Source organism: Zalophus californianus, chromosome 12 (genome assembly GCF_009762305.2).
Source record: "Zalophus californianus isolate mZalCal1 chromosome 12, mZalCal1.pri.v2, whole genome shotgun sequence".
Taxonomy (NCBI): Eukaryota; Metazoa; Chordata; class Mammalia; order Carnivora; family Otariidae; genus Zalophus; species Zalophus californianus.
This window is the reverse complement of record NC_045606.1, coordinates 103,915,519-103,932,145: the sequence shown is the minus strand read 5'-3', so window position 1 is coordinate 103,932,145 and position 16,627 is coordinate 103,915,519. Positions and strand designations below refer to the sequence as shown.

Sequence of the window (16,627 nt, the reverse complement as noted above, 5' to 3'; positions counted from 1 at the left end):
CCCGTATGAAATTAGATCTCGTCTACAGGTTTTTATTTTTCGTCCCCGGCAAAGCAGCAGCGTTCGGTGCATCGTCGCCCCGTGTGCCAACACCGGCCTTCGCGGGGCCGGTGCAGAGCGCACGTGTGCACCGCCGCCGGCCTGCGCAGTTCCCCCGGACGACAGGCTGGTACTTCACATCGCGCCGACTGAAAGTACGCACGTGAGCCCCCTCGTCCGCCTTACTGAATCACGTAAGTCCCAGCAGGGTTAAGTTCGTCCTGCTAAACGCTACCAGTTCTTTTCTAACCTAGAACAGAATACCTATGCGGTATGCTTTTTGTCTTTTAAAGTTATGTACTTAGTCTGTGTTTATCAGAGAAGAAATGCGCTAAACAAGTTCTGTCACGCAGTAACAGGGCGAGCTAATTTTGGATCGGTCTTTACAAGGGACTTATTACCCCGACATTTTCTTAACACCGGACATAAAATGTTGTAGTGACCAACATCAGATACATTGTCCGGTATTCAGAGAAAGCAGAGCGATTCTTATTCAGACAAGCACTCGGGTTTTTATTTTCCATCTCAGGAATGCGCTGGCTGCCAAGCACACACGGAAGCGACGAGCCGGCCGCCGCCTCCGGCCCGGTCCTCCCCAGTCTCCCCCGCCACCCCGCCCTGCCTCGTCCCCCCCCCGTCCTCCCCGGCCGCTCAGTCCCACCACCCCGTCCGGCACCACCCTTCCCGACCGCCCCTCCTGCGCCGTCCTCGCCGTCCTCCCCGGCCCGAGCGCCCGTCATCGCAGACCGCACCCGGGGACAGAGGCCAGCTCAGGCAGGCCTCAGAAGGGAACTCCGGAAGTTCCCGGTCTTTAAAGGACCGACTGCACTAACACTGAATTGAGAACGCTTATCACTCAGCAGCTGACAGCGGCGGCGGGCGGCCACCTCGGCCTCGGCGTCCTCCGTTCCCGACTGCAATCCCCGGCCCACGGCGCCGGCGTCCACTGGCTCCCGGGGATTCGCGGCGCCGCCAGGTGACGTCAGGGCGAGGATACGTTAGGGCGGCGCCGCCAGGGTGACGTCAGAGCGCGCACGTCACAGCTGGCCGCCGCCTGGGGCTATAGGGGGAGGGGAGCAAGGCCTCCCTCAGCAGGAGCGCGGTGCGGGTGCGACGGGGAGAAGCCCACCGGCGAGGCCTGGGGCCCTCGGCCAGCCCGTGGCGCTCTCGGTCTCGGACGCTGTCCAGCTCCCGCCGCTGAGCTGGGACCCGGCGCCCGTGACCCGGCCTCTCTCGGCCGCGGGCGCTGAGGCGTTACCTCGGGTCCCTTCGGGTGGCCACCGGCGACGTGAGCCCCTCCGGAGCCCGAGGCCGGCTCGCGCCGCCATCGCCTCGGCCGGCTGGCCGCAAACCCCGCCCCCTCCGCCGCGCGCCTGCGCCGCTCGAGCGGCCGCGCGTGTGGACGGGAGGGGCCTCCGCGTTCCCTTCTTTCCCGGGACCGGCCCACTCGGGCCGCACTAAGGGGGGGCGCGTTTTTCCGCGTCCCTGGGGGCCCCCCCCTCGCGAGGAAGCGGCGGCCACGGGCTCCGGGTCTGCGGAGCGGGCTTCGCGGTGCCCTTGCCCTCGGGGCCGCGGGCCGCGGCGGAAGCGCGAGGCGGCGCCGGCTGGCAGCCAGCTCGTCGGCGCTCCCCCTCGGCGGCCGGCGGGATGGTGCGTCCCGCAGGGCGCGCGCGGCTCCCGCGCTTGGGCCGCTCGGCGCGGGCGGGGGCGCAGAGGGAGGGGGAGCGGGCCCGACTCGCAGGACCGGGCCCCGGCCGCGCCGTTGGGGAGCGGGCCCCGCCGGGCGGGGCGGGAGCCGCCGCGGAGCCTTCTGGCCGCCGCGACCATGTCGGACCCGGCGCTCAAAGTTCCCGAGGAGATGTTCCGAGAGGTCAAGTACTACGCGGTGGGCGACATCGACCCGCAGGTACCGCGCCGCCCCCGCTCGCCGCCCGCCGCCCGCCGCGTTCCCGGCCCGTCCCCGCTCCCGCCGCGGGCGCGCGCCTGGGCGCAAAACGTAGAGACCCCGCCGCCCGGGGCCCGCCGGCCCTGCCGGCCTGCCTGTGTGGAGACTGGGCCACCTGGCGCCGAGCAGGCCTGGGGGCGGGGGACGCGGGACCCGAGGTACCAGAGGCAGGGGACGTGGGAGAGGGGACCTGGAGCGGGGACCTGGGGGGTGGTCTGCGGGACCCTCTGGAGGGAGCGGCAGGGGACCTGGGGGTGGGGGTGCTGCGGGATCTGCGACCGGCGGGAAGCAGGGGAGAGGGAGGGGACGTGGGGGTGGTCCTTGAGACCCGCGGCCCGGACGCTGGAGGGCAGGGGGTCTTCGGGAACCACGATTGGGGGGGGCATGAGGGGAGGGACGGAGATCTGGGTCAGGCGCCACTGGGATCATCAGCGGGCAGGGCACCTGGAGGGTGAGCTCAGAGAGGGGATGACGTGGAGAGGGGGCCACTTTCTGACCAGAGAGGAGGGGAGGGCGTAGGGTGGGAGGGGGCATACTTCGGGCCTAGCACGGATTGTCACCGGCCTCCGCCTGGTGGGGGACCAGCGTCCTGTCGCGTGTGGTAAGTCCCCCAAGCCTGCCACCTCAGCCAGCTGCTACTTTGCCCCTTTCTGGGGCAGATTCGGACAGGGGGCATCCTTCTTGCTGCCCACCCCGTGTGTCTGGGTTCCGAGAGCGGACAGGGTGAAGCGGATGGAGCTCAACTAGGAACCCCAGGTCCAGGCTGCTGGGGGCTTAGTGAACCGCCCCTTGTGTGGCCAGCCACCGGAGCTCACACGTCTGGGCTGTGGAGCCTCAGTAGTGTGCAAAGCGGTCAGTGTGCCACCCGCGAATTCCCATTTTTTGATTTTCCTAATTGGGGGGATTAAACAGTAAATGTGGAAAATACCCAGGTAGCACCATCACTGTAAACGTTTAACAGGCTCACGCCAGAGGATACTGTGTTTTTTTCTAAGTTTAAATAATACTTCTCTTTAAATATCAGAGTGTTACTCTTCCAGCGTGGAAGCAAATCGTAGTTGAATATCTTTTTCAGGTCATTCCTCACAGTATTCCCTTTATTAAAGTGTGTGCAGTTCAAGTTTCCTGGGGTGTCTCCTTTGCTGTGAGTGCTAAGCGTGGAGGCGAGGGAAAGCAAAGCCAGGTGATCAGACCTTAGTCCTCAAGAGTGGAGGCAGGTGTTTAACCAGTAATCTTGGTTGGCATGGAAGGAATTAGGGAAGGCTGATTGGTCTTGGCCTTCTAGAGGCTGGTCTGTTAGTATGTTAGTAAACGAAACTAACTCCCTTGCATGACCCCCAAGGTGGATCCTTTTTCTACTGTAACTATCGGGTGAGGAGATTGAGCCTTGAATCTAGAGATACACAGGTGTTGAACCCGGAGTGATCGCGATGAGCGCCTGTAACAGTGGCGGCTTTTTCCAATATTGATAATTTTCCTGTCTTTCACTATCCATCCTTCTGCCCCACCTCCTTCCTACACTCTTTATTTCGTTTTAGGACTTTGGCTCTTATGAGGGACTTGAACCAAATGTTACTTAAAACCTGGAACAAGTTGAATTGAAACCATATTTGCTCAACTATGAGTCAAATCTAAGTGCTTAAAAATGTCCTTGGCAAACCACTTTGATGTGAAACAGTATATTTTCTAAACGATTTAGAGCCAGAAAATTGATTCCCTGAATCTTATAAAAATGAATTCAGAAAGTTCACGTATATTGAACATCTTGTACCTGTTAAGGCGTTGGCCTAGATGGCAGATGTAATCTGAAGATGAATGGAACCTGATACCTCTCCTTGAGGTTCCCTCGTTGCTGAGGGCTGGGGAGCACACCTGAAGACGTTACGGTGTAGGGTGGTAGGTGCAGCAAGGACAGACTTCGCTGCTGGGGTGCCTAGGAGGAGGCACCACTGAACTTTTTGAAAGTAGGTGTCTTCTCAGTGGGGTGTTGAGCTCTACACAGAACTTAAGAGGAAGAGGTGATGTCCTTTGTGTGGAACGTATGTGCTGAGGAACGGAGGCATTGATATATTTGGGATACACCAGGATGGCCAGTACACCTGGTGCTGAGTGATGTGCGTGAAATCTAGTAAGAGTCAGTAGTGTGGAGGCTGGGAAGATGCCTGTGGTTTGGGCATCTTTCAGTCCATGAGAAATCAGTATTTCAGCAGAGTTGTAGAAAAGGCAGTGGGTGAAGAGTGAGCAGGAAGTGAGAAAGTGAAGACAGGTTGGTCTGCTGCTCCAAGGGATTTGTCAGCCAGAGGAAGCAGAGTAGGGGCCTGGATGTGTGTGAGCGCGTGTGAGGACCAGTGGGAACTTCGCTGTTCGTGGGTGGAAGGGGCGACGTTGAAATCTCAAGACTCCTAAAAAAGGCAGTGGGGTTGGAAATGCAGACTGGAGGACAGAGAAAAGGAAGGCGCCGTATTCGTGGGTCACGTCGGTGAGTGTGGGGACTAAAGGTGCTCGGAGGTGAAGGGAGGAAAGTGGAGGTGACCTGTGGCTACAAACCAGTTTCTTTTTACTTAGAACAAATACTTAGCATCGGCTCCAGTTGCCATCTCTGGATGGTCAGTAAAATATTCTGAAAAAATTTACCTAACTTGTGGGTAATTTGAGCTATGTAGGCATCAGGTCACCTTCACATGTGGTGCACATCTGGGCTCTTCGGGCTCTGCGCTCACCTCCACCTGTCCCTGAAGTCTCTGGCAGGTGAGTAGCCTCCGGTTCTTCACCTACCTCTCTGCACCTGGGGACCTCACTCTCAGAACTTTGGCCGCCACTGACTCCCCATCTGGTGGGGGCCCGCGTTTTCCAGGTACCAGTGAAGTCTTTTCCTAGACCTTCCACATGGCATCAGAAGGATGTGCCCCAAACTAAAGGACTTTTCTTGCTTCCCCACCTCTGCACTCATAACCTGTTTCTCCGTGAATGCCACTGTTGTGTCCCCAGCACTTTCTCTCTTGCACTTCTACCCCTTCCAGGCACCGAGTCTTGTGCATTCTCACTTCTTCCTTCCTCCTTTCCCTAGTGACAGTCCTTGGTTCAGTTACCTGCTGCTTTCCCCTGGACTACTGCCGTTGTCTCAAACTCAGTGCATTCTTTTTGCACTGACCATAATCTTTTGATAAAATCTGGTCATGCCATTTCCCTGCTTAAATAAAACACTTGCGTCATTCCAGAAGACACTTTTGTATGAGAATAAATTGCAAACAGTTTTGCATAGCACGTGACAGTCTGACCCTGTCACCTGTCCAGTGTGTTGAATGCTGCTCTCCCCCCCGCCCACAACGGCGCATGTATTTTTGTCTCGCTAACTCCTTAAGTTCATCAGGGTTCTGCTCATGTAGCTCCTCTTCTAGAAACTTTACCATTTGTGGCGAAACTACCTGTCCCTAAGCCTTGAAGTTTGAGCCTGGGCACCCCGTCTCAGCCCTGAAATGTTGTCTGTCAGACCTTCTGTTTTCAAGACAGAGACACTACCTAGTACCTGGCTCACAGCCTCCATGCTTACTTGGTCAGTGGATCAGGATCTGCTGCTTTCTACTGTCCTCAAATGTTTGATGGCATATGACTCAGTAAAAGGTTATTAAATCTGTGTGGTGAACATGGTGTGTTTTTATTAGAATTTTCATTGTTCACAACAATTTGTGTAAAACAAGAATGAAATGCGGTGTTTTTCATTTTAATTTGTGTGGTTTTTTGAAGGTTATCCAGCTTCTCAAAGCTGGGAAAGCTAAGGAAGTGTCCTACAACGCACTAGCCTCACACATAATTTCGGAAGACGGGGACAATCCGGAGGTTGGAGAAGCCCGGGAAGTCTTTGATTTACCTGTAGTTAAGGTTAGTAGTAAGTCTCATTAATTTTATACGCTTCATGATGTGTCTTGAAATCAATACAAAGTCTTACTGTAACTCAGAGTGTTTGCCAAAATACTGCTTTGTATGGGAAGCAGCGTGAAGCCCGTTGTGTTAAATCATGCTGTGGCCAGGTTTCTGTACATTACAGGTAACTCTTGATGGGTCCGCTCATGCACCTGCGGTGGTGTGGCCGGGGTTCCTCTCTGCCCAGAGCTCTCTACGCCAGGGACATGTCCTGGAAATGGGTGTGTCAGCCTACAGCGATGGGCACTGGGGATTCATGAGAAAGTGTGCTCTCTCCCAAGGCAGGCAGAATCCTGTCAGGTCATGACCCCTGGAGGGACCACTTTCCATCCCCACTGTGGCAAGTGGTCTTAATTTCCAGCTGGACACATTGGAGGGAGTCCTGCCTCCCATTCGCTGTGCTGTTTGACTGCTCTCCAACAGTGGTCACCGTGACTGTTTCTCCCACCGTCCACCCGGTGGCCATTATTGGTACTGTCTAGCTGACTTGGGGTGCTTGGTTCTAGAAAGTGGGGGGCCTCACCTGGTGGGTGACTTGTTCAGGGTTTGTTGATCTACACGCTGTGCTGTTCTCTTGCTCCTTGTAGTTAAGTTGACTGATGTTAAATGCATGTTTTGAAATGTAATTTTGTAGTTTTGGACCTTCAGTTTTTTTTTTTAATTATAGCTGTTATATATTTGTTTTAAAATAGTTCAGTTACACTATCACTTTTTTCTTTATGCTATCAAATACTTTGCCTAAAAATCAGTATGAAAATTATTATGGTTTAATAACAAGAGAGGCTAGGAGTTAGGAAAGATTGCCAGTAAGTTAGACTGGGGTGCCGAGAAGCTGACTGGCCGCTGGGAAGTCTGCACCTCATCAGTACCCAGGTCTGAAGCTGCCTTGCAGGCTTAGGAACCTGATTTTTGAAAATAAACCTGAAAGCAGATCTGTCTCATGAGAAGGTTCTCAGAAACCAGATTCTCCAGAGGCAGCACGTCAGAGTGTCTGTTAATTTACAGCAGTGACATGCGGTGGTCACGATCCTGCCCTAGACTCCTTGTTTCGGCATGGCCAGCTCCTTCGTGAAGCCCGAACATCGGCAGGTTTCCTGCTTGATTCACCTGACCCCACTTGGTGAGAGAGACAGGCTTGTGACAGGCGCACTTGCCTCCCTGGGACCCTCCTTTTGTCTCTGGTTTGCTTCCATTCTTCCTTAGCTGTGGGGATGGTATCTCGGCTCCCTCAGCAGCCTGGAGCCCCTTGTCTCATGACAGTGACTTCCCCTAGATTGTGCGGGTTGCTGCATGAACCTGAAAAGGGCAGCCTTAGTAACCAGTGTTGGGGACTAAGGTCATTGTTGCCAGACCATTTAGAACAGTGGTGCTTAGATCTCGTGACGCTTTTCGCAATCCCTTTTCGCAGCGGGTGCTTTGTAATATCCCCTCTACTGTCCCTTTGTTTCTATGTAAGAGGATATTACATGATTTAAAACCTGTGTGTACACGTTATGTATAATTGCCCAACCTGAAATGTAAAGGAATAAAAAAGGAAAATGTGTATTTCAGTGTATAAATCCTTGGGCACAAGTCCATGGAGGATGGGGTCAGGAGGTGAGCTGCTGGGACCGGTCTGATGTGAAGTGACTGCCACAGATGTGGGCTGGTCCCCAGAGCTCGAGGGTGAGGGAACCAGCTGGGACGTAACATTTCAGAATGGTGATCCGTCCTTGCTAGAAGGCCAAGCTAAAAAAGCGGTCTTCTTCATTTTACATGTTGTATTTCTGGAAAAGTCAGGCTGTAATAAGGCTGCATAAAATACCTATTACCCAGCTTCTATAATTACCACCATTTCGCCAGTCTAGCTTAATAGACCCCCATCCTGCTCTTCCCCTTTGGCTGTGGTAGCATGAAATGAGGCCCCAGGCACACTCATCTTTCATCCGCTTCACAGCTCCAGGCTGCTTGTGATTTGTGGCAGGGACTACAGTGCCCCATGACAGGACGATGGAATCTGTCAGCTGACCCAGTAGGTGTGCACCCCAACATGATGCTGCCAGACCCTCAAGTTCTTAGTCTGAGTTTAGCTGGTGGAGGCAGAGGCCCGGTTCTATAAGCACAGATCCTTGGCCTTTGACTTACTAAATATGTCAAGTGGATTTTATTATTACTATTTTTTTATTTTTTTAAAGATTTTATTTATTTATTTGACAGAGAGAGGGAACATAAGCAGGGGGAGTGGGAGAGGGAGAAGCAGGCTTCCCGCAGAGCAGGAAGCCCGATGCGGGGCTTGATCCCAGGACCCCGAGACCATGACCTGAACCGAAGGTAGAGGCTCAACGACTGAGCCACCCAGGTGCCCCAAGTGCATTTTAAAAATAAGGCATTCTAATGCGCAGAGACAGTTTATCATTTACATATTTGAATTGTATAGATGTTTAAAACTTGCATCTTTAGTCACCAAAACTTATAGAATAATTTTTGTAATGGAAATCTATTTCTCAGTGGCCTTAGGGCATCATTGGAAATGCTAATTATCCCGACTTAGAGTGGGCTTATTTTTATATATTGTTATTGGTCCTTGGGATAAATAACTCCTTGTCACTATGCTTTTCTAGTTCTCCATTTCTGCTTTATTATTATTGGTGTGTCCTACTGACTTGGCATTATTTTATCTAGACTCCTCTAAGTGAGGGTCTGAGGATGGGTCTGCTCTGCATGAACGTTATGACCAGCCCTAAATCCTTAAATGGAGATACCTATACTTGCCTCCTCCCCCAAGTTCGCAAAGGGACACTTCCCAGGGTATGTGCTGCATGAGTTGGAAGGGGTACCTTTCCATAGTGTCTGCTTCCGTGGTCACACTCCTGTGCTCACAGGCACCTCTCCCAGTGTCCTCAAGAAAAGTTGCACCTTCACCTGCCCAAATCCTGTCACAATGCATCACCCCCAGGCTCTGAAAATCCTCCTGCACTCTAGATGAAGGGATTAGTAAAGCAGCCTGGTGCTAAGCCATGCAACCAAGGGTCTCCACAGGGCTCTGGGTGTTACTGTGGAGAATAAAGCTCGTCCGTGGGATGATATTGATTGTAGAAGAGTCAGAGCCAGTAACGGTTCCTGATGCTGGCCAGCCCCCTTTGATTAACTGAAGTTTGCCCAGGATTATCAAAAAACGTGAAGACACATTGGCTGGAATGCATGAATAGAAATACGAAATGCTGTCTTTCAGCGTGGTGCACTTAGGCCAGTAAGTTGGCGTGCTCTGCAAAATCACCAAATCATCGTGAAATAATGATCCCAAGTACCACCAGTGTTTATTTTTTTAAATATCCAGTATTCCTACACCCTATTCACAGAAGACACTCTGTTATAAACTGAGGCTGAAACATTGTTGATGTCACCTGAAAAACGAGGGGATTTGGTTTTCTAAAGTCCTTTTAAGGTCTGCATGACAAGACTGGAAGATCAGTGAAGATCATGAGCCTGGACAACAAGGTGCAGGAGAGCAGAGACCGCATTTCTCTCTTTCATGGTTCTATTCGCAGTGCCATGCACCATTTCTGGCACAAAATAGATTCTCGATAAATATTTGATGAATAAATTGATGCATAAATAATAAGTACGTATGTACATTTCAGCGGGTTGAAGTTTCTGGACTTTTCAGCTGGCTAAATGGGATATTTAGTTGAATGTAACCTTAAAAATTAAAGGTAAAAATGTAAGATCATTTTTAAAAAATATAAATTACCCCCAAAAGGTAGTAATTAAGCTCAGGTTTTATAATTAATCTGAATTTCGGAATTTGAGATACTTTTCATGGTTTGCAAATGTTCTGTCTGTTGGGGTTTATTGAAAACACTCATGAATTTACACTTGGTTGGATTCAGGATTGAAGACAGGATGTTCCTGGGATGGGGAGGGAGTGGGGATGACTCTCAGGTCCCTGTTCTTCCGCTTGTGAGGACAGTGTTTCCGGCTGGCCTAGACGCTTACGCTGTGGTAGGTGTACACCTAGAATTTAAATTTTTATAGCTAATGATTTTTTAAAATATCTGGTGGTACTTCATTCTATAATTGAGCTTTTCACCTTGGGCATTAATAACTAATCTTTGATATTTTTACTACTTGAATACTCATGATCTGGGTGCTTTGTAATTTATTATAACAGCTTTTAATTTCTACGAGCAATGCTGATAAAAAAATGTCATTTTGATTATAAATTGAACATATTTTTTGATTTGAGTTCATATTTTCTTTTTCAGCCATCTTGGGTGATTTTGTCCGTACAGTGTGGAGCTCTTCTGCCGTATCCTTTTTGGGGAAGGGAGGAGGGAATCTGGGTTTAAGACTGATACGGTAACCAAGTGGATTCATTAGTTAGGGCAGAGTGTGTGTGTGTGTGTGCGCGTGCGTTCTCTGTGTGTGTGTGTGTGTGTGTGTGTGTGTGTGTGCGCGCGCGCGCACGCGTGTGCGTTCTCTGTCCCTACTGTTTTCCGTTCTGTATCAGATTTGATGAATTGATCCTTGTCATCACCCCTGGAGGGAGGGGCACCAGCTGTGGGGGAGCATCTCTGGGCTGGAACTTGGGGGCATGAACCCTAGTTCTGGGACTGGGCTTTATGATCTCAGGCAGTTCGCTTCTCTGGACCTCAGTTTTCTTGTCTCTGGAATAGACCATTTTTTTGATGTCCAGTTAGGTGGAATATTTCTAAAATTGTAAGTCTACCTGAACCAAATCATGAATTATTCGACGAATAGATAGGGGAAGAGAACAGCAGAACATTTTTAGTTTCATGTATCGTTGTTACTTTTGATTACGTTGGATTAAAGGTTTAACAGGTGTTGACACCTGCTATGGGCTGGGTACTAAAACCAGAGGGGTCACAGAGATCTCATTGCTGCCCTCAAGGAGCGCCCTTGCTCCCTCCCGTGCCCGTGTCCCTCACCTCATTTCTTGAGTGTGGCTCTGGCTCACTGTCCTCCCCGCCTTGTGTGAGCTGTCAGGCTGTGGTTAGTGCCCTGAGCCTCACGAGTTCTGTCTCCCTCTGACAGTGTGGAGCTGCACTGGAGAGTCCTCCACGCATAACCTGCTTGCGGAAGTCGCTTCTCGTAAGGGTACCTGGTACCACACCATGGTGTTAAAATTGCAGCCTCTGGCAAAGATGATGTCCTTCCCCTGTCTTGTTTTGCAGCTGTGCCAGGCAGTTCCTGTGAATGCATTTTTACTTATTGAACTGGTGGAGATGGAATCTTTTTATGTTAAATATTTATAGGTGGCCTCAAACAGAAAACATCCCTTTGTAAGCAGTTCTTGAGGGATGTGCAGAACTTTAGCATCTCCAACTCAGAAGTCCTAAGATTCCTCATAATCTGAAGAGTTAAAGGAAATCCGTTCCTGTTTTAGTTTTTTTTTTTTTTTTTTGGTTTCTTGGGAGTTGTAGTCTTTATAAGCCCAGGGGGGAAAAAGCCTGGGAGAGGGACGGGTAATTTTGAAGATGAGAGGTTAGTTCTTCCTGGTCTGGATCATCTATTCTCCGTACAAGATTCCTTAAGAAGCTGTCACTCCCCTGGAGTTCTTATTAAGGCCTGTTTCATAGCAGCTTGAAGGGACATAAAGGGAAGCCCGCAGACTGTTGGACAGCACTAGATTTGCTTTTGTTCCTGTTTCCCCAGGTCTTTGGAAGTAGAAAGTCCTTGAGGTAAAGGTAGGAGGTTGGAAACTGATCATGGATGGCGGGCCTGAGGGCATGATTGATGGGTCTGCAGAGCGTATTGCAGTGAGACAGGCTCCGGTATTTCTAAGGTTTCTCAGCAGGGCTGTGTAAGGGACTTCCAGATTGCAGTGGAATTTTCAGTCTGATCTGTTTTTCTTAATTCACTTATCTCAGTGGGTATACTCTTCTCCTGTAGGGAGAACAAAGTCATACTTTAACCCATTTTGAATTGTAGACACTCCAAATTCTTCAAAAAGTCATCGTGTTTGCTTTGAGTAGAGTGCAGGCACCTAGAGGTCACGTCTGCTTGCATAGAGACATATGCCCGGTGTCTGGCACACAGTAAGCTCTCTCAAGTGAATTTTATCTTGAATGAATTTTAAAAATCAGAAAACTGAAGTTCAGAGTTGGTCTTGCCCAAATTCCTAAAGTTAGTGGTAATAAGACTAGAACTCAGGTTCTTTTATGAAAGATTCTCTGCCAAACCACAAAAGTTCCATTAATGTTTCCTTCTAAAATAAACCTAAGACTTTTCATCTTCTTTTAAAATAATGGCTGTGCCATATGTGTGTATAAATATGTATCCGTGTGCGTGCGTGTGTGTGTGTGTGTGTGTGTGTGTGTGTGTGTGTGTGTAGTAAGCTAGCTCTCAGAGGTCAGAGGTTTTCCCCGTGAGTGTGCTGTGCCCGGCTTATTGAAACGATGTCCTTGGAGATGCTGGATCGGAAAGTGTGCCTCACACACCTCCCTGTTCTTTCTGTGCTGTCTGCTGACCTTCCTCCAGTCTGCCCCGTCTCACTCTGGTCAGCCTGCCTCTTTCCTGCGTGATTCCGGGGGGGGGGGGGGGGGGGGCCGGGTGGGTCACGTCCACGTGGGCGAAGAGGAGGTGGTAGCGAAATGCAGGTGGCACTAATCTCATTTAATTGGAATCTTAATAACTTTCAAACAGAGTAAATGGTTTTTCTCCAGAGTCATGTCAGATTTTTTTTGGAATCACTGCCTGCCTCTCCCAGGTAAGCATGGTTACAAGCCGTCTGCTGGTGTTCACACGTAACAGTTCTGCGCTTTTAGAACATTGGGTTTATGACCTGTTGGTAAACCAGTTTTAGAGAAGCTCTTTACTAAACTGCATATGTGGTGTGACCTTATGAGACATTTATGATTATTTAAATATTCATGCTTAGTCTTAAGATACAAAGTTATAATGGGTGAAAATGGTCTTTCTAATCTAAAGGATTACAAAGATACAAAATTTGAATATGAAAAACTAGTAAGAATGAAATTAAGATGACAAATTCAGTCATAAAGGCAAAGAATTTTTTTAATAAAGGGCTCATTTAAATCAAAAAAAAACCTCAGTAGATAAGGCAGAGACATGAACTCACAACTTTTTATAAAGAGGAATTACAAAACAAGTGTGACTGAACATTTGACACACTTTATTATCCAAGATGTGAACATTTTCACAGCGCTGAGATGAGCCTTTCCCTTGAGCTTGTGACCGAGCATCGGCACTGGCGCCCCCCCCCCCCCCCCCCCCCCCCCCCCCCCCCCCCCCCCCCCCCCCCCCCCCCCCCCCCCCCCCCCCCCCCCCCCCCCCGCTGGCATGAGCACACATACAAAAGTTGCTGAATCAAGAGCCCTAAAATACTCCTTTTCTTTTCCCCTGCAGTTCTCTTATGTTTAGACATTTATCCTGAACTGGTAGAAATAAAGGCAGGTTGATGGATAAAGGTGTTTAGCAGAGCATTATGTAGGCTAGGGTAAAATTGGGAAAAAAAAATCAGATCCTCCTGTGTTTGGAAATGGTTCAGAAACCTCTTCTGTGCACTTACATGATAGCCTAACTACAGAGCCAGGTTTGAATTCTGCTTTATGAAAATATGGAAAGAGATGGGAAAGGCTTTTAGTGGGGAAAAGAGGCAGGTCATTCACAGCATCTGCAGTGTTAAGAGTAACTGAGTAAAATATAGGAGAAATAGTCAAAAGGGGGACCAAAATGTCAGCAGTGGGGAATTCTAAGTAGTGGGCAAGTGAATAGTCAGTATTTTTAAATTGTATTTGTCCCCTGCACTGCCAGCTAGTAAACCCTCAAACTATAAAAAACCATTATAACAAATCCAGCGGGTGTTTGAACTCAACTTGGAAATTACATAGGGCAGTGTGTTGAGCATGGGGACGGGAAAAGGTGTGTCGACAGTGCTGCCTCATGGACCCGCTCCCATGGTGACCCTGGCGAGGAGCAGCATGGCCCCGTCCCTGTGGCAGCCTTGACGAAAGGGCGTGTGGGGAGCGTTGGAGAGCTGGGAGTCCTGTGTCTGTGACGGGGAGTCGTGGAGCCAGGTGACACTCTCTTCTAGTGGCCGCCCCGGCTCCCTTCCACCCTTCCCTGACCACACAGCAGGCAGGCTCAGAGAGGGCTACTTTGTTGTTGTTTGTGTCTCTTGTGAATTCCTGAAGTTCTTTAAAATTATAAAATTATCTTTGTTTTTGCTTCATTCATTTAATAGGGACCCTTGAAATCTTGGCTTTTTTTTGTCTTTTAAGAACAGGGATTTTGTTGATACTTGTATTTTTCACTGGTTTTCACATCTGTACTGTAAATGTATATAATGATAATGATCTTTGAAGTGGGCCAAAATGAAAACCTTTTAAAGACGGGTTCTGTGGCTCTATATGACTTTTATTATTCCCTTATACTTCTCTGTATGTTCCAAACGTACGATAAATATCAGAAAAGTTTTAAAAATGAAGACATTATTATTATTCCTTAATGTATAAACACCTGTATTTTGGCTAAAATGTGGGTTTTGCATTCAATTATATTTTCATTTATTGGATTTGTGGGTTCAGAGATACGGAGCCCACTATCCAGAGGGTTCAGGTTGAGAGAAAGAGAGGAAGAAGCTGGGGTAGGGAGTCCCGAGGTATTTTCAGGGACTGAGGTGACGGTGATGCAGTATTTAACAGACTGGGGAAATAAGAAAATCAAAAACGTGAGTATAAGATGATTTCAGGGTTTTAAATATGGTAATCAGATGTCCTTAAATATTAACTGAAATTAGCATTAGAAAACACTTTTAGTCTTAGAAAAAACCAATAGTTACATTTAACAGAGGTTGTAATAAATGTACCAGATTATTATTTGGAAATGCTCGAGTCTTTGCCATCATTATTCTAGTGTCAAGGTTATGGTACACACACCACCTGCTGTATGCTGTGCTAAATCCTGTGGCCCCGATGTCATTGTGTGAGTTCACAAGAACAGGCCCGGGTGTGCACGGCAGAGTCAGGGAAGCCTGTGGGGAGGGGAAAGGTCAGACCTGAGGGGCCTGAAAGAGTGGACAGAATTAGAGCAAAATTGGGGGAGGTGGGTGTGTTTGTGGTAGAGCCACATGGAAGGAGAGAGGAGGAGGGCCCTGGGGAACAAAGCATGTTCTCGAGATGCAGGGGGTAGGGGGTGGGGAACATGGGAACTGAAACCAGGTGTTGGAATTTGAGCTCCCTAAAGTAGCCGGTAGGATGCTGCTTTCCTTTTTTCTTATATATTTAATTTTGCATTACACAGTTTACATTAGGACATTTAGAAAACGCAGGAAAGCAAACAAAATTAAAATCCTTGCAGTCCGATAGGTGCAACTTGTCTGGGAACAGTAGCAGGACACGGGTGGGGTAGGGATGGGCGTTAGGGCCGGAGGGAAAGGCGTGGTCTTGGACTTGAGGCAGAGGTTTGGATTCGGGATGGCGCTGTGCACACAAGGCCCAGACAGGAAGCAGCAGGACTTGGTGACTTGGGCACACTTGGGACGGAGGAGGAGAAGGCAGCGCCCACAGTGCTTCTCTGCACCAAGTCCTGCAGGAGCTGCCTCCACGGTGAATCATGAGTCAGGGGTGATGTCCTCCATCAGACAAGGAGCCCAGGGGAAATGCTAGCTAGCATCACTCCTGGAGATGGGAAACGGGAGCCTGGCTTCTCAGGGAAGATGGTGAAGTCGGTTTGAAACACGTTGAGTTTGGGGTATTGATTAGCTACCCAGATGGGGGGCCGTGGAGATGCGGCATGAAGGGCAGAGAATTAGCTTCTTGTGGAAGAAGGTAGAAAGGCACGTAACCAGGAAGAGAGTCTTGGGTAGCGTGCAGTGAGGGAGATTTGGGAAGAAGAGAGACTTGAGCGTAAATGGAGGTGGTGCTGAAGGAGTAGGGTGTTGTTTTTAGAAACCAAGGATGAAATCAGATGCAACTAGTTTTTATTGCTGGAAAGGAGCCAGTACCCCAGGTAAAGGTCTGGAGCACTACTTTGTGGCAGGTAGTTGTGCACAGCTTCGTGTGTCCCCTCAGTCCTGCCTGTGACCCGGGAGAGGAGGAGGGCAAGGGTGCTGGGCGGGGACACAGGACTGCCGATTGGCCCGGGGGCCGTCATGCCGTCTTGGGGGTCCATGTGGATCTCAGGTTCTGGGCTGAGCAGACGCAGATGTAGTCGGCAGAGGGGTGGGGAGGGGGAAAATGGAGAGCCCATGGAAAAGGTACCGTCTAGGTGGTAGAGAGCCCAGGCAGAGGTGAGCAGGCGTCCCTTGGTCGTGTGGTCTGGGAGGTGGCCCGGCCTGTAGTTTTATCTAGGTGTGAAACTCATCGTGGGCAATGGCTGGGTCCATGGTGGACAGAAAAGTTAATTCAGAAGGACCTTTGACAATGTCTTTATATCCTTCTAGCAAATTTATTAGGTAATAAAAACTGGAATCCAGAATCAGAATGATCTTTATGGATCACTTAGTACACTATTCATCGCTGAGGATGATGAACTGGAATCCTGAATGTGTCATGGGATCACATAATAAAAAGCTGTGCTTTTGAGTTCATGAAGATTGATCAGATAAGGATGGACAAGATTTTACTTGATAGTTTTTCATGTGCCCAAACCCTGGTTAAGAAAAGTGCACTGGGGACACTAATATTTTGTGGTTGCTAAAAAGTATTAATGTCAGTTTTAAGATGTGTTAACAGACAACATGCACAGTGTGCGTGCAGC

The 16,627-nt window shown here is 49.5% G+C and overlaps 1 protein-coding gene across 3 annotated transcripts in view; it reads left to right on the top strand.

Annotated features, from left to right (window-relative positions):
- The first annotated feature begins 1,750 nt into the window (after nucleotides 1-1,750).
- Nucleotides 1,751-16,627, top strand: part of PAXIP1 (PAX interacting protein 1) — a 51,230-nt gene continuing 36,353 nt past the window's right edge. For all 3 annotated transcript variants that reach the window (XM_027573325.1, XM_027573324.1, XM_027573326.1), the window contains exons 1-4: nucleotides 1,751-1,945; nucleotides 5,729-5,863; nucleotides 10,150-10,193; nucleotides 12,551-12,614. In XM_027573325.1, the coding sequence (XP_027429126.1) occupies nucleotides 1,865-1,945; nucleotides 5,729-5,863; nucleotides 10,150-10,193; nucleotides 12,551-12,614 (324 nt within the window). In that variant the 5' untranslated portion in view covers nucleotides 1,751-1,864. The remainder of the gene's footprint in view (nucleotides 1,946-5,728; nucleotides 5,864-10,149; nucleotides 10,194-12,550; nucleotides 12,615-16,627) is intronic.